The sequence below is a fragment of the Hippocampus comes genome, unplaced genomic scaffold, assembly GCF_001891065.2.
Source record: "Hippocampus comes isolate QL1 unplaced genomic scaffold, H_comes_QL1_v1.1 scaffold124, whole genome shotgun sequence".
Taxonomy (NCBI): Eukaryota; Metazoa; Chordata; class Actinopteri; order Syngnathiformes; family Syngnathidae; genus Hippocampus; species Hippocampus comes.
This window is the reverse complement of record NW_017805075.1, coordinates 2,070,453-2,092,142: the sequence shown is the minus strand read 5'-3', so window position 1 is coordinate 2,092,142 and position 21,690 is coordinate 2,070,453. Positions and strand designations below refer to the sequence as shown.

General features: G+C 45.5%; 1 protein-coding gene across 1 annotated transcript in view; it reads right to left on the bottom strand.

The window, feature by feature from the left end:
• The window catches only part of camta1a (calmodulin binding transcription activator 1a), a 330,976-nt gene that overhangs the window by 51,951 nt on the left and 257,335 nt on the right, over window positions 1–21,690 (bottom strand). Inside the window, exon 6 of the mRNA XM_019865117.1 lies at window positions 14,052–14,123. Coding sequence (XP_019720676.1) covers window positions 14,052–14,123 — 72 coding nt within the window. The remainder of the gene's footprint in view (window positions 1–14,051; window positions 14,124–21,690) is intronic.

Genomic DNA, 21,690 nt, shown 5'->3' with positions numbered 1-21,690 from the left:
CCTCAACCAGGATGTTGGAGAAAGAAGGGGAAGGAGGCAGCGACACAGCAAGGCGCAAATGCAATAATGATAACAGGACTAAGAGTATGAATACTCATCAGTAGTAAGGAAAGTCAATATAAAGGGTGTTTGTTACATTTGTTTTTCTTTGCAACGGCGCATCTCTCAAGCTGGTCTGGTGAGTGTCACACTTCGATGGTGTTTGAATGATTCAACAAGGCCTTTTGTTATTTGCTCCTCTCATCAACTGTGCACGACCAGCATGAGGTGTTTTTTGTTGTTCCATTCAATCAAAAATGTTCACACTGACACGATTTTCTGAGGACAACAACAAAATGTAACTGCTTCGAAGTTACGGTAAAATGTTGCCATTTCGGTGCTGTGCATCTGTGTGATTTTAATGCACCATCTGTTGTCTGGAAAAAATATGAACATGTAATATATTGTCGCTTTTGTGTGTAACATCCTTCCATTTGTACTGTGTAAGAAGTCTTCCGTCAGGACTGTCACTAAGGGCAAATTCTCATCTGTGCCGCACTGAAAAGTGAATGAGCGGGGGAAGCTACTACACAGAGAAACAAAAGTGGATGCTATGTTTTCACACAGCAGGAACGCGCGCGTGTGTGTGTGTGTGTGTGTGTGTGTGTGTGTGTGCTCGTGCGCATCCATTAAAAAGCACTTGCATGTATGCATATGAAGTATGTCAGTATGGTAAAACACAAGCCTTTGACACATCTGATGGCAGCATAGGCCAGTTTGCAGTGGAAGAAGTGCAAGTCAGACACCAGAGAGGTGCGGCCCTCCCCCCTCTTGCCCTCCTAGCTATGATCTTATCGACCTGTTGTTGTTCAGATTCTTACTCCTATGTGTGATTAGTCATATAACACGCTGTGTGATGTTCCTTTTACGGATCAATAAAGTGTCAGAATCTGAATCTTCTGCATTCATCTTGGAAACATATCGAAGCGTCATTGACGAAACGCAAACTACTTTACTTACTTTTTTACTTGGCCAAAGAATGTGTCTGCAACTGTGATAAGAGAACATCCTGCAAAACCAACATAAACCCTGGCGAATGAGCAGCAGCATGCATAAACTTAAAGAATGACACTTCCCCCCATTTCAGGAGCTTCATCCCAATTCTCTAATAGCCTGACTTTTATTTCCTTAACAAACTAATGAATGTGGCTGGCTTGGAATCATACAGACAGCATTAACTTGAAATCTCAAATTGCATCAGAAGAGCAGAATAATTGGTATGAGAAATAATTACAGGGCAGAGGAGCAGGCATCAATCGTGGAACTCCGACAGTGCCCTCGCTGGAATCTACCTCGCCCACAAGCCAAGGCTGCATTAGCTATTGTCTGGGGCCTACAGGCTAATTTGTTTGCATCAATAATACATTCAAAGGATTTATCTCACTTGCAAATGAGCATGCATTTACTGGTCCAAGAGGCAGGGAAAACGAGCAGGCAGGGAGAGAGGTGGCGCCAAAGCCCGGAACAGCCTATATGGGACACAGTTAACCACTTGCGTGACACCCGGAACCCGGTTGATGTGGAGGAAGATCAGGACATTTCCCACTTTTTGGATACCAGCCAGAGTTAATGTAAAGCATGGACAGGCCAAGGTGCTAATGACCAAATGTTGCAAGGACAAACACTACCCTGGAAATTGTTTGGGTTGAATTTACTCAATTTTGAAATTGTATGGATCCAGATATGTTTTTTCAAGTAGATGTACAGGCTACTTAAAAAATGTGTCTTGATCCAGACGATTTTATTTTGTGCAAGCACTTGATGAAATAAAATGGAGCAAATTCAACTTAGCATTTTTTTCAGTGTACCTGATGGTCCGAAAAGTTTCTCATCCTATGCCAGATGACAAAATGACAAAGGAGAGTGAAGGGGAGTGCCTCTCAGACAAACGGGAGGGTGGCTGTCCTCACAGGACTCCAAGACAATTTGACCTCTGTCTGAGGCCAAAAAGGGAGTGTAAAGAAAAGGTGAAGAGGGGCGCGTGGAAATTGAGGCTCATCAAGTGTGGGTTGGAGAGAGAGTGAGAGAAAGGGAGAGGAAAAGAGGAAGCCAGCCCGTGAACATATGCTCGTGCTTCGTGCCAAGCCCCATTGGCTGGGGCCAGCCACACATACTGTACGCTGCACGGCTGCCGCACTTGCCACTTCAAGCCTCTCTAACATCAAAACCGTGGCACTACTTAGTCGAACAAATCTGTAGGGATACATCTGGAAAGAGAGCAGGTCGTCCCTGGAAAAACGCTGCCAGCCGGGGCCGATGATTGCAGGCACACATCCATTGACAATTGGCGTTTTGGAAGACTTAGCATCATGCTCTAACCCATGCCAGTCTGTAAAATCAAGTGAGAAGTATTGTCTCTTTGAGTACTCTGACAATAACTCAAACAACCGATCACTACAGCGGGCTGCCCAATGTTCCTGATTTACGAATGCGGGCATTTCAACTGAATAACAGTGACAGTCTGGAGAGTGGAATTCAGTTTCCATCCTGGAACATTTTATTAGTGTCATAGTTGAATTCACAAAAAGCCCTTGCATACTAATGTCTTCATACAAGACTTAATGTGATTACTTAGCAATATAATAGCCGTATGAAATATTTTGTGTAATAAGACTGAAAACGCTTTAAGTGCTGCAAGGGAACAGAGATGTTTCTGCGTTTACTGCATTTTACTGTGGCGTGAGAGGAAAAGGGGGACCGAGATGGGCGTGGGGTGCGGTGGGGTCGGTTGTGAGCTTAGCGAGTAGAGTGGAATGAGGAATGTTTGGGGAAGGGCCGCTGGATGGCTTTACATTGTAAAGTTATCCAGCGGCTATGTCAGAGATGTTGGAAAGTTTACAACATCTCTGACATGGCTCCCGACTGGGAATGAAACCAAGATATTTGGAAAAAGCTCACAAACAATGAGGGCGTCAACAGCACCGTTTCCTATTGTTCACTAAAACACGATTACAAACACGAAGCCACACAGTCCCACAAATGACAGAATAAGCCGAGAGACACAAAACATATTGACTTCTATTATATGCGGTCATTTAACAAGACACGGTAGAACAGCTGAAGAATTCCACTGCATCATCCCGAGAGGGTTTTATTTAGCTGTGAGTGGTGAAATACGGGAACGAGCTCTCAGAATGATGCATTGCAGTACTACACCAGTGGATACGACAAACACAATCATGACTGTCATGTTCAAATGAATACCGCAGAATATGACGATAGACATGTACGAAAAACACAAACATCAGTTGCTCTCTGGCATTGAGCTGCCGTGATTGTCTGAGTGAACAACTGGGCTTGGCGGGGTGTGTAATTATTACTATTACCCGACAGGCAGCACTTACTTTGCTCCATATATTCACGTAGCCCTGCCTCTCCTCGCAAGCGTTATCGTAGACAGAGTTTACAATACATACACAAAGACGCCTTCCGGAGTACGTCGACGCCACAGCGGTATCGGGTGTGGCAAAGTGAAACTAGTTGAGAAGATGCCTCATTCACTTGGTTCTCGAAGATATATCATCAAGCAAAAACTCACTGGATTAATCGCGAATCATTGCTTTTGATTGCATTACTGTATGTCATTCTTAATACATTTTACAAATATTATTTGCAGATCGTATGGCTAATACAACAGACACATCCAATATGGCGGATGCGTTGACATAAAGCCTCGACCTGGCCACCCCGTTCAACGGGTGTCCGCTGCAAAATGTCAAAGAAAAAAGAAAATGTAAACGTATCTGTATTTTAGATGCCCAACGCGTTTGTGGCTCCCAGGAAATCTTTTCTGAAAAATTCAAATGGCTCCTTAGTTGCGGACACTAAAGTAATATGGCCCTCTTCACTTGCCGTCCAGTTACGACAGTCTCAACGCCACATTACACAATGCCACACTTTGAAAAATGTGCAAGACTCTCATATGAAAACAGACGTCTTCGTTGTGCCATGATCATCCATTTTTAATTGCTTTTATTGTTTTATTTTATTTCATCCTTTTATAGTCTCATCCTTTGCTTTCCACCATAGTAATTTTCTGATGATATATTCCTCCCAATTGCCACGTAGATTTAGAGAAGAAATGTTTACTTCTGAAACGGCGTGTGCTGTGCGTGTGCTTAAATAAAAGCTATTAACCTCTATGTTTTGTTTTTTTAATATAGCAGCCTTCTAACTTGTGACTGATTTTCAGAGGTTTTTCGTTTGTTGAAACCTTTTTAATATAATTAAGAAAAAAAAGATGCCCTTAGTGGCGACTCAGTGTACTGCAGGCAGTACATTTAAACAGCCGTTAATTAATGAAATAATCATTACCGTTATCACCACACATTATCCTTGTCTTAGTGGTAAGCAGCTCAACGTTAGCATTTCACAAGACAAAAATGTCTGCGATGATACAATAAAAACGTTTACAGTATTATTAGTATTATTGGGGGGTGGTGGGGAGCATGCCCAGCATGCCACCATGTACCCACGCTCCGCTACTTGCTGTCCTCTTTCTCTGGAAATGGATGCTGGTGCATACTTCCACAGGGATTGGATGGCAAGGGCATTGAGGAGGGAAAATCAATATGTTATCTCAATGCTCAGCAAAAACCCAACCAAAATCAGCTGGAGTTTACAGCTTGTTCCTATAATGGAAAGCTTCATCTGATGGGGAATTATACTGATGCACAAAAAACACCATGAATGTTTCACAGCCAAACAAAAACACAGAGAGAAATAACACGGTCATGTCGGCTGGGATCAGCGAGAAAAAAAAAACCAAAACAGGGCACACTTTTCTCTCCAAGGCTCAGAGAAGCATCCCTGGATCATTTAGCTCACGTTTCATGTATGCATACAGTATGAAGTGTAGATGTGTAGACAGCATATACAGTGCGACAATGACACTGTTGTCTAAAAATAGCCACTTGAAAGCAGGAACCAGGAGCGAGGCTATTATTTTTACACACACGTGCGGCCTCGTCCCAGCAAGGAAAGGGACAAGCCGAATGATTTCCTGGTGCAAGCAATTAAAAAACTATTTGTCACCCGCCAGGCTGCATATGACGGTGAGGCCCTCGGCAGAGGAGCAAAGAGTACTGTCGGTCCGCAGACACACATTGCCCAGCGTGCAGTGTGCACAGGGACCACGCAAGCAAAGCCATCCCAGGAAGCAGGGATAAGAAGACAGACAGCTGGAGTGAGAAGTAACTTGGCCAGTGGCGGGGGGCACACTTGTGTAAAAGGCTGATTTATCCAGACAGGTTAATACCAGGCCAGACAGGGGCCCAGACGGCACACTGCCATCAGGAAGTCATGTAATATTTAGAATGCTGTCAATGAAAGTCATTCCTGCGCTGCTGGGCTTCTGGCTAAGACTATACGCTATTCCCAGCCACTGCCCACCCGGTTGCACCCCCAAGGAGGAAACAAAGAAGAAGAAGAAGAAGAAAGGGAATCTGCGCTCATCTCTCCACATCTCCACCTTTGTCCATCTCCTTCCTTCTCTCCTTGGTACGCTTCTGCAGCTTCCTATTGGCCGAATTGCTGCGTGCTCCATACAGGACCAAAGGGATACAATTAAGGAATTTCAGCAATAGATTCATTCACAATTCACTGAAAAATCCTCTTTTTAATATACTTGAATCACTCCCCAGCCCTTCTCTTCTTCACATTAGGCCATATTTTCTGCAGGAAACATGGGAGTAGCCATATTTTTATAGATGTACTCCTTTTTTTTTTCTGTAGTTGAGCTCTTCCCTGTTAGAGTGTGAGAAGAAGGAAACTCCATTCAACCTTGTGTGGACTGTACAGTGGTTAGAATGGTCCATGGAGAGCACAGGCTGACTCCTGACTTCCACTAGATTAAAAAAATAAAACGTCCCCTGATGTGTTCTGGGAGAGTGTTGGATTTTCAGGGTGGGGTGAGACAACCGACATCAAATTTGGTCATGGCCCTAAATAATGTTTAGGCAAAGGTTAGGCTCTGTCTGTATTTCAGAGCTCCATCCAGAGTCAAGCACATTCCCTTCGGCTGCTGTAATTTACAAGGCGGCTCATTAACGTCTGGCAATTTACTCCAGCTCATCTTAGGACGATGATTTCATCTTCTGCTACTCATCACAATCCTCCAAAGCCCTCCGGGCATTTCACATTTGCCTTGGCATGCTGCACCTCCACAATTTCCATTGGTGAGTCTTCTGAGTTTGGCTTAAGTTTTGAGATGTCCGTCGGAGAACATGGAAAAGGAGAGCAAAGTCAACAAACTGAAGGCTATGTGTGTTCAACATGACATCGATCCAGATGAGGGGAAAAAAGAATAAAAGATGTCTGCTTTGACACGGAAGGCTCGACCTGCCCTTGTAGTGATTTCTTCACTATCCCCTGCTGAGCAAGAATGATGAAGAAAAAAAAACCTTGCAGATGAAGGGATCACTACGTCTGGCAATTTACTCCAGCTCATCTTAGGACGATGATTTCATCTTCTGCTACTCATCACAATCCTCCAAAGCCCTCCGGGCATTTCACATTTGCCTTGGCATGCTGCACCTCCACAATTTCCATTGGTGAGTCTTCTGAGTTTGGCTTAAGTTTTGAGATGTCCGTCGGAGAACATGGAAAAGGAGAGCAAAGTCAACAAACTGAAGGCTATGTGTGTTCAACATGACATCGATCCAGATGAGGGGAAAAAAGAATAAAAGATGTCTGCTTTGACACGGAAGGCTCGACCTGCCCTTGTAGTGATTTCTTCACTATCCCCTGCTGAGCAAGAATGATGAAGAAAAAAAAACCTTGCAGATGAAGGGATCACTATGAACATCCTGGGGGTCGGGGGGGGGGGGGGGGGGGGGGGGGGGGGGGGGGCTTGGAGGAGTTCAGTGTGACATAGATTGGAGGGAAGAGAAAAAAAGAGAAAATATAGGTGATACATAGTAGACGTGAAGGCTAAACGGGTCCAGATTGCATTGTTTTTGCTCTCCATGAAATACCACGCAGGCAAGCGAGACTTCACTTTCCATTTCCACTGGCAAAGTGACTTTGTCTGATCTATTATGCACGAACAGAAATTACAAGCTTCATCCTTCCGCCGCAGAGGAATAAGAGCAGATGACACGTTTAGATTTCAACAATGTAAACTGCCAATTACAGAAATTGCAATCAGAGTTGATCTCTTGTATGTTGAGGAGCGCTTGGCAGTTCTAAGCAAATTGAGATCACTGAATGCACAGCGGTGAGTGGCAGCTTCTGCCCGGACTCATCGCCGCCGCTCTCTACCGCCTCTTCTGCCGCCGCTGCCTTATCGTTCCCTCCACGACACATCCGTGTGATCGTGCCAGACTGTCAGCCCTCATCCACAGCTAATTGGAGCTCAGAGGAGCAATCAGGGCAGGACAAATCGGACAGTTCTGGTCATTAGCTGTGACCAGTGTTGTCTGGGAAGCGGGGCGACGCTCGCGCGCTCCTGTCATCACGCTCGAGCCTTTGCCGTGACACGGCCAATCTGCGCTTTGACATGAGAAAGGCCACAAGGATTGGAATACACAGACCAAGTTGCGAGCCACTGATCTCCTCTACTTTGAGACACACAGACATTCAATGAACGCAAACAGGCTGGGCTGGTTGCAGTTTGTGTGCTACTTTTATGAAATCCCGTCATGTCTTTTTAACCCACCTGCAACATCAAAGAATGGTCTCAGCTGGCTATAAGCCAGTCTTTATTTTGATGGCGCCAATGTACATAACAACAAGTAGCCATACAGTATCACGGTTTGCCCCGTTCAAACACTTTAGACTGGTGTTTCCCAACCATTATGAAGGCAAGGCACCCATGTCTGTGATAATCAGGTTTAAATTTAGTCCCAGATGTACTTACTCAGTTTGGAATGTAGGCATGTGTAATTGAGCACAAGCAAGCAATTATTCTGTTGTATGACAGGCAACACGTGGATACACGGTTGTGTTATGTGGAGGAGCATTGCAATTGTCGCGCCTTTCACTGTACATCACTGGCTGAGTTAGATGAACAAAGATATATTTGGAATGAACCAAGAATGAGTTTCAGAAAAGCGATGTAAATTTGGATCGTTTCCTGAGGCACCGCTGACCCTCGATGCAACGGCGACCAGGTTGGGAACCAGTGCTTCACGCATTCCTTAGCTCGCAGAGAAACAGTACTTCTGCGTGACATCAAGAATGGGAATAAACCTAAACAAAATGTAACTCTTCTCAAGCACAACTTAGCTTGGGGACCAAGAAAGAACACAAACTGCTGTCCTTAATTTGATGCCACAATAGCTGCGTGGCTGACACAGCCATTTGGCTTTCGCTACAAAGCACAATTAAGATCCGTGATCTCGAAATTGTGCAGCGGCAAGCTGAACTCAAGGGTACGGCTTGGTGAGAGCATTTTCACGGCGAGAGCTTGCGCTAACAGCCGCATCTGTTATTTACTGTTCTGGGCTACCTGCCGAAATAACAGCAGGAGTGCGAGAGTGACATGTAAAATGGTGGCGTCAATAAGAGTCTTGCGAGGTACAAAATGTAAACAAGTCGATGGCGATTCCCTCTGAAAGCGGGCCACAAGATTGTGGCGCAAGACGAATGTCAATTCGCCTTGCTGGCCGAGCCTTAACCTTTCCGGAGAACTGAATTATTTAAGAGGCCCGTACCTGTTGTGGGCCTTTGCCTCCCCATCTAGGCTCACGCTGGTTTGAGCAGGGCCATGCACGCCTCTTTGGTCGCAATGTGGAAATGGCAAGACAAGTGCAGCGGGGGATTTGTGATAATTGGCTGCGCCGGTGAGCTCGGCGACGACAGTGGAGAAAAGGTCGCAAGCACCGAGGAATAGCTCGCCCCTCGCTCATCGTTTTTGGAGAAAGGGCTCCAGCGGGGGCTATTAATTAAGCACCCGAGTAACCTTCAATTTGTTTGGAGGTCAGGAGCCGCGGTATTGCTGCTTTGGGCCGTAGCGTGCGCAGCAGACCTGAGCAAAAGTCGCATCAGGGCGGGGCAAACGTTTGAAAGTCAGATGGAGTCCTTCCATGACAGCACACAACCAGCAGCGGTAGATGAGGGGAGCCGAAGGGACAGGAGGGGCCAACACTGCATAATTGGCGCAAAAAGGGGTGTCACTTTCGACGACTACTTTGGACGCAGTTAGACAACACGCAGACGACAGACGAAGAAAGACACACATCCACACTTCGTACCGTATGCATACAAGAAAGTAACTCTCTCATCTTAGAAAGAACAGCGTCCGTAGGTGGAGTCTCGCAGCATGTTTGTCCAGGCCATGTCCATTCCGTAAGCAGGTCCTGCTGGCTTTCCCTTGTCAATCGTGTGCTGACCAGCACCGTCAGGCACGGGCATCAATTTGATCTACGGCACATCTGATCTCGTTCACTGTTGAAGTGCATTTCCATCCGAAACAAACAACAGCCTGCCCCGCTCAAGGCAATTATGTTTCTCGTGCTCATCTGCCCCGAGGTTGCAGACAGCCAGTCAACACCTTGCCAGGTTTTCCTACCTCGCAAGCCTCTCGGTGAAATCAACTCAACCGGTCCCGGTACTCATCCATGATTCATCCCCGTGAAATATTCATTATGTAGCCTTGCATCCTTTGGACCTATCTGATGTGAATCATCTGCAACTGACAGCCTTTCTCTGTCATCGCACATCACCTGAGCCGGTCCGGCACTTGTCTCCCAACACTCAGCACGGCGCCAGCTAAACGGAGCTGAAGGAATACATTATGCTTGCATGGATAAAGAATACATATCCCTGTCTTAAGGCTTCGGGCATGTCAGCAACGGGCCCAGAGCTGCCACTATCTTCTTGGTCCTCGGTGCACGGTAGAGAAGGAGGCTAAAAACTTTTCTCCGTCCTATTATCTTAAGAAGGCGTGCACGAGGCGTAAAATCGACTCTGTTGGGTGCATCGTCGAGAGCGAAGCAATAATACATCAATCAAGAACGACAAGACAGAGGAGAACTAGAGCAGATGTATAGCGCCACTGCACTCGAGTCCTCACTTTCAAGCTGCCAACACGTGTCCCACTTCTTTTCCAAACGGCTGACCTTTGAGTTAATACATAAATGAAAAGCCTCAATCGTGTCTAATAGTGCCGCAATGATCACAGGGGCAACGGTGAGGGCCATTTTTTCGACATAACACTGGTTCAAGTGGTTCCCAAGTCATTATTGTCACAGGGAATAATGTCAGAAGAAAAATGGAATTGGGCTGAATACTGATATTAATAATGTATTCATGAGCGACAGGAGCACGGTGGCCTGAGCGGAGAAAGGTACGAGAGAGAGGAAGCGATAGCTGGAAAGAAACAAGGTCGTCAGCTTTCCTCCTACCTTGGAAGTCATTTCATTATCTCATCCCTCTCTCCTCTCCAAAGCGCAAAGGCAGGGGAAGCTATTGACCCCTCTCCGACTCAGAGGCAGACGGCAGGACAAATGAAGTTTCCCCTCGGACCCCCTCCGTATTAATATCATAATTATACCCACCTCTGTGCCCCCGCCAGCCAGCGCAAACGCCGCTGTCTCATTTGATGGAGAGCCGTAAGCGCGGAATTACATTCGATTAGCTCGAAACAAAAGAGGGGGACATGAGGCGAGCGAATCAATCAGTGTCACCGGCATGGTTCCTCGTGTTGGTGGGTACTTGCGCATGTGTCATCACAATGTATGCCTTCAACGCTTTTCCAAATGGCTTTTCCATTGCAGCTGACCTGCCACGTGCTACTTTGCAGAAACACCCCAATAGTATCGATGATACCTCAATTAGGTGTGGCGCAAAGAGACTCATTTTGCTGCAAAATATTCTAGTTCAAATAGAATAAAGTGTCTCTCTCTTTTTTTCTGCTCCATTTCTCTTTAAACTCTTGTGATAACGCATGTTTAGTCCGCATGAGAGCAATTTCCAATCTCGGTAATGATTTCTTCCGAAATTGCACGAGACCGTGCGCAACTCACAAAGCCAAAATAGATACTTGCCTGATAAAAAGGCTACAATTTCATTTCATCAGGTCTTTTAATATATTTTTATGGACGCAAAGGGGACAAGATAAGTAACGACATACCGTGTGCGCTATTAATTTACCCATATCTATATGAATGGTTTGTTTAGCAAGATTACAATCAATCATTTATGACCATTTCTTTGGATTTCAATTTCATGAGTGTGGAATGTTTAGCACCATTCAAAAGAGGTCAATAATGGCTGCAAGTATAAATTGATTCATTGTGCATGCAGGACAGTGAGGTGCCTCAAAGGCCCATGTGTCACCACAACGTTAAGTCAAATGGAATTGATTGATCACGACCTCTGATAACTGCAGTGATGACGACGAATGCGGGATATAAGTATGTGACGCCATGGGGAAATGAGAGGTGAGGGCTTGACCAAGTTGGGAGGTGAAAAGCACAAAATAAAATGCATAGAGTGAGAGAAGACCACCGTTGCAGCCTCAGGCTCATTCCACCCAGTCTTCAGCTGGCCCACTCAATAAAGACTGGATAAAAAGGCACAGAGCCGCAAACTATCACTGAAATAACTTTCACTAACTTTGCTGCAGCTCAATTCCGATATTTCTGCCCAAATGTGACACGTATCTGATTTTTTTTTCACGCCGCGCGAATTCCCATTTGTTCCAAATCCGACCAGGCCTCTTTAATATGTGGACCTAAATAAAAAAATGTATGCAACGCGTCTGCAGTATGAAGGGTCATCCGCACACATCCGACTTCGACGCCATCAAAGATTTCCTCCCCGCGAGCGGGGGGGGTAGGAGTCTGGTGGAAGACGAGTGACAATCATCCGTGAATTTGCAGTTTTTGGATGAACAGTTGTTGTCTTTACATTTGACTTGAATTGAATCCCACTTGAAAGATGAAGCATACAGTAAAGTGGACATCTGTGGTGATAGAAGTCAGTCAGCCACGCAGACGTTTGATTTATTACATGTGGCAATGATGTGATGTCGTTGACGTCCCCATTAAATCCAGGAGCATTGTCTCATATGCCCCTAAATATTTCTACCTCCTCCCGCCTCGTTCATCTGGCAATATGAAATGATAAAATGAGACCCTGCTCTTTTTGTGTTTCAGTTTCCGGGGTAATTGAGGGGCGTTTCCTCTTGAGCCACAGCTGTCACGTGTGACAATCAACTGCCTTTATCAATTCTGCTTGGCCGACAACCTGGTGTTGGATAATTCGCTCACATTGCTCATAACTCATATTCCAAGTGCTCTCTTATTTAGACTTTCTTGACTTTGTTTCACAGTGCTCTCATTTACGCTTTATATTCTCTGTTATAGTATTATTCTTGTTTACTTGTTTTCATTTCTCGAAATTGGGTCTTCTTGCCTTTTTATGACAAGCGATTTTCGCATTGCCTTTCGAAAGCGATTTTTGTTTCTCTCAAGTTATCCTGGCCATTTTGTTACCAGGGACTCTTATTGTACTTTGTTGGCAATGAGTTTTCTGGAATAAAACTTTTTGTCAATCATTACCCGTGTCTTCATGTGTGGGATCCACTTGTTTCAGAGCAATCCGGAACTTGACATGCAGGACTATATCTACTTCCGTAAAAAAACATTTTTTTTGACGGGCGTCACTCAACGTCGTACATCACGGACATGTTGCATTTACCTTGAAGTCGCAATTGCTTTTGTAATCTGAGTGAGTACATAAAAACATTGGATTTATAAAAAAAAAAAATAATAATAATAATCATAATAATAATCCAAACCGGGCATCACACCCTGCAGTGTGAACATAGCTACTGTTGCATCCACATCCACTGGCTGCTTTACTCTTTGTATGTCTTGCGTCCCATTTCTGCTGCCATCTCAGTTATTTTTAACGTCATAAAAGTTATACCCATCTTACTCCATTCACACCAACCCCAACACCCCCCTGTCCTCTGTGTTCCCTCCCTGACTGTGCTGTGTAATGAAATCCATTTTCATCCATGCTGCTCTGTGACTACGGCCGATGGATGCTTGGGTATTTGCATTTTTCACTCACTGGTGACCTTTCCAATTCGCCGCTTTGGGAGCTCCAGTCACCTTGCTGCCCGCCTGTTGACAGACTACTGCCTGCAAATCACATATGGACACAGCTAATGGCACGCAGGGAATGGCGGAGGCAAGGTTCAGCCATAGATCGGAGAAGGGTGGAGAAAGCGCCAGAGCAAAGACCTGACAGTCTGACACATTGTTTGTGAAGGTCAGTCAGCATCTGCATGTGGACTGAAAGACAGGGACGTTTGGTAGCTTTTTGCAGCAGGCAGCCGCGAAAGCTAAACAATTATTGGATGGAAATGTCATTGAGCAGCAGATGCTGCTGGTGGGAAAGAGGATAGGTGCGTCACGTCAAGAGCAGGGGAGGAAGGAGAGGTGAGGTTAGCGTCCTACACGAATGGTCTAGGAAGTACATGTATACGTATAAGTGTCGCTCGGGCCAAACTGTCTTTGGACTCATCATTGGCAAACACTAGGTCTGAGCACTTTCCTGATTGCTATTTGTCAACAATCAATGCAAACTGATTCATGCCATACTGGGGTGGGGAGGATTTTCCCTCATGCGTTGGTGAAGTGACTCATGCTTTAAGGAAAAGTTACAAGCTTTCATCCCAATAATGTCTGCAGCCGGTGGAAGAGCAAAGATAGACCGAAACACTACAGTGGAAGTGCGAGCAGACAGATAGCCTGGCTGGGAAGAGGAGATTGAAGAGCTGGACCACTAAGCCTGCAGACATAATGACCGCCTGTAAGCAAACTCGGTGATGCAGGGAACCTCTTCCATCATAATTTACAGACAGAGTTAAACAAGGGTGATGGGGGAGCTATTTCCCCACTGAGTCTCGTCCCACACTGGTATGTATGTGCGTGTGCGCAATGCCATATCAGAGAAGAGAAAGACTTGCAAGATAGGTCAATGGAGACTGTGGAATGAAGTCACAGAGGTGACTCATTCAGGTTCAAAAGACGGGAGCGGGAAAGAGGAGCTCTTACCTGGAGCAGCCAGTAGCACCTACGGTGGAAGGTGGGGATGATGGACGAGTGGACATAGCAGCCGTAGAGACACTGAAAGAAGAAGGACAGAGAGAAGGCGGTGTCAGAAAGACAGGCCGGGGAAGGACCATCACACAAACAAACAATGGGCCGAGGGCACGTGGAGCCTCTGACTTGAAGGCAGATGGTTGTTGCCTGTGTGGCCTGAAGGAAGGAGCCGGATGGGGTTAGCTTGAGAACACCTCCCTACTGTCCCACCACGACGCCTTCCTTCCCTGCAATCCAGTCGTATCTTGCCCTGCTTGGAGAGAGCCTCTGACAGAATGATTAAGGCCCTCCTTACGCCGTCACCCTGCGGGGCACCCCAAGCACATAACTAAACTACAGTGTTATTAATATCCTTATCGTAAACAGATAATACCGTGCCTGGGGGCTCGTTACTGTGGAGTGAGCTCGGCGGTGTTGATAACGCCTCCCCATATCTTGGCAGAGGGGCAAGGAGACATTTTTCAATGGCGGCTAAGAGAGGCAAATACAGGAAACCAGAGCAAAGACGCCCTTCTCCTCCTCCCAAACAATGACATGCTCCATTCTTCTAAGGCTGTCACGTTGCAAGGTGGTGTTGGACCCAAAAAGCAGGCAGGAGGGAGGAGCAGGGTGTATTTGAAGAAGTGTATTGATAAAACACAGAAAATTAAATCCTAAACAAACAAAGTCCAAAGTATCAAACAAAAACCATGACTGAAGCTCAAACCTATCAATAACAAAAACATGACCAAAAACATGATCTAAACATGACTGACAAACAAACATGACAGCAGCAAAAAGCAACAATGACCCGACAATGATTGTTCGGGCTGGGAGTCCTTTTAAAGCCACTAATTACCTAATGACCAACAGGTGTGCAGCTGCAGGGAGAGCCCTACAGTGCCACCTGTTGGTCCCAAACCGAATCATGACAAAGGCAGCCCCTTGGCCCCGGCTCCCAGGTGACGCGAGGGATGGCAAGCCTGCACCAGTTTGTTTGCGACAGCATTCATAGAGCTTCTGCAGTACTCTTTCAAAAAGGAGAGGAGCAGGGGGCTTAAGTGACAATTTAAACATGTAAATTGAAGTGAGCTTCATATTAGTCCAGGGGAATAAAATCACGTGAAGGCACAACTTGGGAGTAATTGAGTGATGTTTCCTCAGAGATCAAACTCAAACAAAGGACAAGAGCTGAAATGCCTCATGGAAAGAAATGCTAGCCATTAACATTAATCTGAGATGGTGCCGATATGCGGCATACCTCAATGCACACAACAAACTGTTTGCCCTTGTCGCCTATGGAGAACACACATGAAGGAAAAGATGGATTGATCAATGGAGTTCATATCAGGCATCGGCGAGTGTAGGCAGCATTGTTACCCCCATTTGTATCAAAGTCCATGGTTGTGGTGACCATTAATACAAGGGTGATCCACCGCGGTCCTTGATGGCCCCTTTCCTGCATATTTGAGATGTCTCCCTCCTCCAACACACCTAATTCAAATGATCAGACCATTAGCAAGCTCTGAACAGCCTGATAACAATTCAGATCATTTGAACCAACTGTGTTGGAGCAGGACAACTAAATCGTGTGTGTGTGTGACTGTCAAGGTGTAAATAATTTGTGGTGCACACTCCCTCAGCAACATTCTGACTTGTTTCCTTGGGCTTCAGCAGCGTTGCTGAAACAATCGGGGAATATCCAACAGTGAATATCAACCAAAGTAAAAAAGAAAGAATCGAACAGAAACCTGAGACAAATCAAGGGTGAACATACAAGCTGCTTTTCAGAGGTGGAGGAGTCACAGACAGCTCCGAGGATTCAGAACGGTTGCGGTATTTTCATCTTTTAATTGATTGTACTTTCCCCAAAATATAAAACTTCCAATCAGTAGCATTTTGTGTTATAACAACACTCTGTTTCAAATCGTCATGCTCTCCACGGTTAACATCGGCTCGGCTCGGTCACAGTGCACGTTGCGTACAGCTCGTGTATCGTGCACATAAGGTAGGGGAGTGTCTTTGGTCAGAGACTCGAAGGCAGGAGGGGATTAGTGAGATTGAAATTTTGCAAACATTTAAAAAAAAAAAAAAAAACGCAGATTCCCTCTTGAACTGATGTGTGCATATTCTCCCCACACAAATTGGTAGTGACACCACAGTGACAGTGAGACTCATTAAGCAGCAGGTTTTGCGGGCACACTGACAATAAGGAACAGTAGGAAGTGGCGAGCAATGCGTTGCAATGTGTGTGATCGAGCGGTGAATGTTGTGGAAACAAAGCTTCCAGGAGCAGCTGATAAATCGGCACCGCTGAGCGTGTTGCCTCATCTTGTTCAAGATAAAAAAGAAGAAAAGAAGAGCAAAGCCTGTAGAGTGTGCAGAACCACCTTTTTGGCAACATCAAGCCGCCTTGATTAATTTTCCCAGAGTGCACTTGACGGCCACAAAGATTTGGCACGTTACAGGCCTACAAAACAAATACATTACACTCAACACATTTGTACATACATGCTTTGTTTTTCTTCTTTTGGGAGGATTGCTTTCAAATAACCACAAAACTGTGTGTGATGCACAATTCCCCCTGCTCTGACGTTTGACTCAACTCTCTTCCAAAGAGCAAGTGAGCCTCCTCCCACTCCTATAGTGCTGCCATCCATTACTACAAGCTGGCAGCGAGCAGCCGCATCCTCCCACTCCCACAGTTTAGCACCCGTAACGTCACATTACTTCACACCGTGACATCTGCTACCAGCTTGCACGCGCCTGCTATGAAGTTTGCCAAATATTTAAGATAGGAGCTGCACTTCTGACGCTCGTTTCTGAGTAGGGACGTTTTGTGTTGAAAGACAATCCATTGTTTCATAAGAACGTTCAAAGTATCAGTGTGCTGCAAGACCTACAATCAGAGGTACGCAGTTCTCCTGTAGTTGCTGACACAGTGAGACTCTTCAAGGAGTTTAGTAGGAAGAATACACGGAAAGCCCTAAATATTGCCAACAACATGGTACTGCTCACCTGACTTGACTCACATGCAAAAATCCCGTTATTATTCCATATTGGCTTAATATGACCTTGGCCCACCTTTTACACTAACAGCAGCTTCAAGTTTTCTGGGAAGGCTTTTCATCCGGTTTAGGGGTGTATTTGCAAATGGATTTTGGACCAATCTTCCAGAAGCATATTTGAGGACGTGAAGGCCTGCCTCTCACATCCATCCATCCATCCGTCATCCATCCATCCATCCATCCATCTATTATCCAATTCACTCTATCCTCCTGAGCATCACACTGGAGCCAACCCAGCCGTTTTCAGGCAGCAGGCAGTGTACATCCTGGACTTGTTGCCAGCCAATCGCAGGGCAAACATAGACAAACAACCATTCGCACACACAGTCACACCTAAGGACAATGTGTTCCATCGACCTACCACGCATGTTTTTGGAATGTAGTCAGACAGTCAAAGTCAGTCCACTTGCACAGAGGACTCCATAAATCGGATAACACTCACTGTTAATGTCATGATTCTGTTTTTGTGTGTCTCCAGCAGGTGGCAGAGGAGGGCCTACCCCTCCAGCTTGCACACCTGCTGACAATGATAATTAGCAGAGTACTTAAGTTATCATGTTGCTGCTGGATTATTCGCCTTGCTTTCGATTATGTCACCAAGTGTTTGAATCTTGGAGACGTCGCGTGTTTCTTATTCTTCGTTTTTTTTTAGTGTTGGTTTGTAGTGTATGCGTTTTGGGTTTTCTTGTCTATTTATTTTCGTTAATGGACGCTACAGCTTCTTGTTACTTTCAAACCTAGCTTGTAGCAGGCGTGTGCACATTTTCAACATGACGTCTTTGACCACTGGTGAAAAGGACACTTTGATTCGCTCCTCTTTCATCTACAACTGTTTCAAACAAAAAAGTGTATCCAGGAAAAGTGTTTAAGATTGCACGACTGTCTGTGTCTTATGTGTTGTGTTGTATTATTTTGTCATTTATGTTAACTGTTCTTTTGATGGCGGCGCGGGCACCCGCAGCGCCTCCTCTTGTTGTCTGGTTGAGAGGGAAGAAATTTAATCTGTGCTGTATGTTGCACATACAGCGCATTTGACAATAAAGTTGTACTTGCCTTATTGTCAAGCTATTTACATTTATATTTTTCTCCTTACCTTTTGTTGTACCAACATCCTTTGTTGTACTTTGTCAGCGACCTTTTTTGTTCAGAAACCTTTCTTTCCGAGTTCACGTTTTTTAGAGTCCAATTCTGTCCGGAACCTTTCGGGAAAGGCGACAGTTAAGAAGCTGAAATTCAGAGCACTTGGACAATTTCACATTAAAAGGCATTCAAACGAAACATTCATATTCATTTGACAATTGATTAGCTGTCTTTGCACCTCTGCACTTCCCTCCACTTTTTGACGAACTCAAAACTACCTTTTCTTGGTCAGCCACTGCTCAGAAAAAAATGCCGTCTTTGGAAATTGTGAACGCTGAGAATTTATTGATGCATCACGGCTGATCTTGTTCTCGCCTACAGCACTTGGCCCAGTGAGAGTGGGCTGCGGCCTGCCAGCTCATTGTCGGACGAGGCTGCGGCACGCTCCTCACATTTGACGGAGGCCGTCTGCAACGGGCGTCTGTGACTCGACTGGGGAGTGAATAAATTAGCCCTCGGGCTGCTGTCTTTTCCCTCTGTTTACTCAATTTTTCAAGCACATAAAGAAACGTGAAGGCAAAACAAGCAGCTTACAACACAACACAACTGTTGCACCTGCCACTGACGATATGCAGTCAGTATCAAAGGCATTTACATGAACACATGAGCACGGGCACCTTTAGCCTCCAGCCACACTTCCACCAACCCACACATGCACATGAGTAGAATTTGGCAATGAGTTCTGACAAAACGGCACCCACGCGTTCAGAAGCATTTGCCCGAGTACAGACAGACTTGTGCGCTTGTGTGCAGCCAAGCAGACAATCACAACAGAGCAGGACAGTTTTTGCGAACGTGAGCACGCCTACACGCCAAGACCAACCAACTGGACTGCTTATCACTAATTTAAGACACATATTATTTACTGGTGTTGCCGCTGTCGAGCACCTGTGCGTCAAAGTGATGGTAGCGAAACAATTATTTGCTGTCTTGGGGTTGTGACAGATGACGGCAAATCACAGGGAAAGTAATTCAACCATAATTACCAACACATAGAACACGCACAGGCACACATACATGTCAGTGTCAAATCGAAATGGCCTTTGCACACATCGAAAGAAATACATGTTTTGGTGTTGTGCATGGCACACCATGGAGGATGACACAAAGGGGTACACAAGAAGAAGTACGTCCATAATATATTCATGAGCCGTCACTGCAGACGGCAGGGGAAAATAAAAAGGAGTGACAAGACAAAGTCACCGCTCACTGCAGCAAGAGGCCAAAGCGACCAACGCTAGCGGCTTGCTCCATCGAGAGGATATGTTACCTCTCCCTCCGCCAACTCGTCCTCAGGGTGTTCAAGCGGTCCAGACTGAAGCGAGCTCACAGTTCACTCAGGGCAAGCAGGCGAGACAGCTCGGTGATAAACTGTTTGGCCTTAATGAAGCCTTCTTGAAGGCAGGGCCACCAACAGCGACAGTGCCTGCCCTGCCTTTGGAGTCATCAGCTGACCCTGGCCTATCTGTTGCCGGGGCATCACCACACTTCCATCCATCCATCATGTCTGGTAGGTGACGGGCACCGATGTGGCAGCAATATGCAAAGCCTGCAATGCGAACAAGATTCCAAATACTTTATAAGTCCCAGAAGGGCAATTCAGTTTTATAGTCAACCCATCAAGAGTCGAAAAATTCTCCCTCTATAATACAGTGGAGAAAAGCAAAAGAGATGAAGAATGAAGAATACAACATGACATACACAAACAACAACTGCAAGCAGTGACCATAGAGCAGAAGAGGAAGCGGAATGATTTTTGACTTACTTCTGCATTTTGTTCATCATGGCGCAAGGGATTAAAGCCTTCTGCGCAGTGGTTTATTTTCTGCATGGGCCCATCCCGCCGTCCTGAGGGCAGGACTGCAAATTTACAGCCGTGTACGTGAGCAGGCTGGGTTAAAATTCTGCTTGCCTTCTGGATCACCGTTCAAGAGTGAGCAGAGCTCCTCAAAGCTTGAAGCCAGTCATTTTATACAGCCCCTCCGCATGATGCCATTCAGACACGTCTGATCTTCCAGAGCAAGACAAGCAAAGCGGCATATACAAAAAGGAAGGAATGGTCAGATAAGAATAAGGAGAGCCCTTCTTCCGCATCTGTCAGGATAAGGCTCCACGACCGTGGCCAACTCTGACATCCATGAAAAACTGGGGCTCAGTTTGACAAATGACTGTTTCAGTCAGTCAGGATCTGACCACTGTCTGCACACTGGGCTGATCGTCACAAGAGCCAAGTACACACTCAAACAAGTTTTTGTTAAATTGAGTCCATTTTATTTTCTCAACTGTACATCGACTTGAAAAATGTTTCTGTATGCAGATGATTTTATTTTGGGCAGCCACTTGAGAAAATAAGTTTATGCCTCAAACATCAGGGCAGCAGCCTTTTCCACTTTTGCATTTTTAAAATGGCTTTCTTGGATAGCTACGTGTCAGTGACTCTGTCTGGAGATACTAAATAAGGTAAGTGGAAAGATGTAGTAAAATTGAGGAAGAGTTTCATTTGAGCGACTCTTCAACAGTCGGAGGTGTCCTATTTACAGTCTGCTGGTTATGTGCCGTGTTCCTGCTGTTATACAAACATTTTATGGTCTGACTCAAGTGTATGGCTTTGCTGGATCCAAATGGGTGCAAGGGAGACACTGGTAAAAACACACAGCTTTACAATACAAAACATCCTGATTTATATAGCACTTTCACAACAGCTGCAAATGTAACAAAGCACTTTACAAAACAGTTAACATAAAATAAAATCATAATCACATCGCATAACATAAAAACACGGACAGTTGCGCAATCTCAACCAATTTACAACTGAAAGATCATCCACATGCAGACTCATACACCTTTCAAACACACACTTTCATTGTCATTAAAACAATGGCCTCTTGCCACCCATCATAGTCAAACAACTGCTTTCATGAATCAACATTTAGAGGCGCGATTCTTCTGTATTGAGTGATGATATTGCACCAGAACATGCCTGTAGTTGGATATGGACATTCGCAGTGTGTGTGTGTGTGTGTGTGTGTGTGTGTGTGTGTGTGTGTGTGTGTGTGTGTGTGTGTGTGTGTGTGTTAGAGGAATCTATGAGCAAAATTGTATCATGTTTAAAGTTTCATTTAATTTGGGCACATCTAAACGTTTGGGTGCATATCCAGCACCCCCAACTGCCTGTACACAAAGGTGCCGGCCACCTGGCCGGAGGACGGTTGAAGTCCACAATTAGCACGTCAATGCAGGTGGGCGACCACAGGGGAGAGGGCGAAGCTCGGTCACAAAAGGGGAACGAATAATTCGGGAACCGCGGTTGAACAACAAAAGACGAGTTGAGAACACCCGTCGCGCCCAGGCGACATTGGCCATCCGCAAAGTCTGCAACATGTTAATTCGATGTAGACCAGACA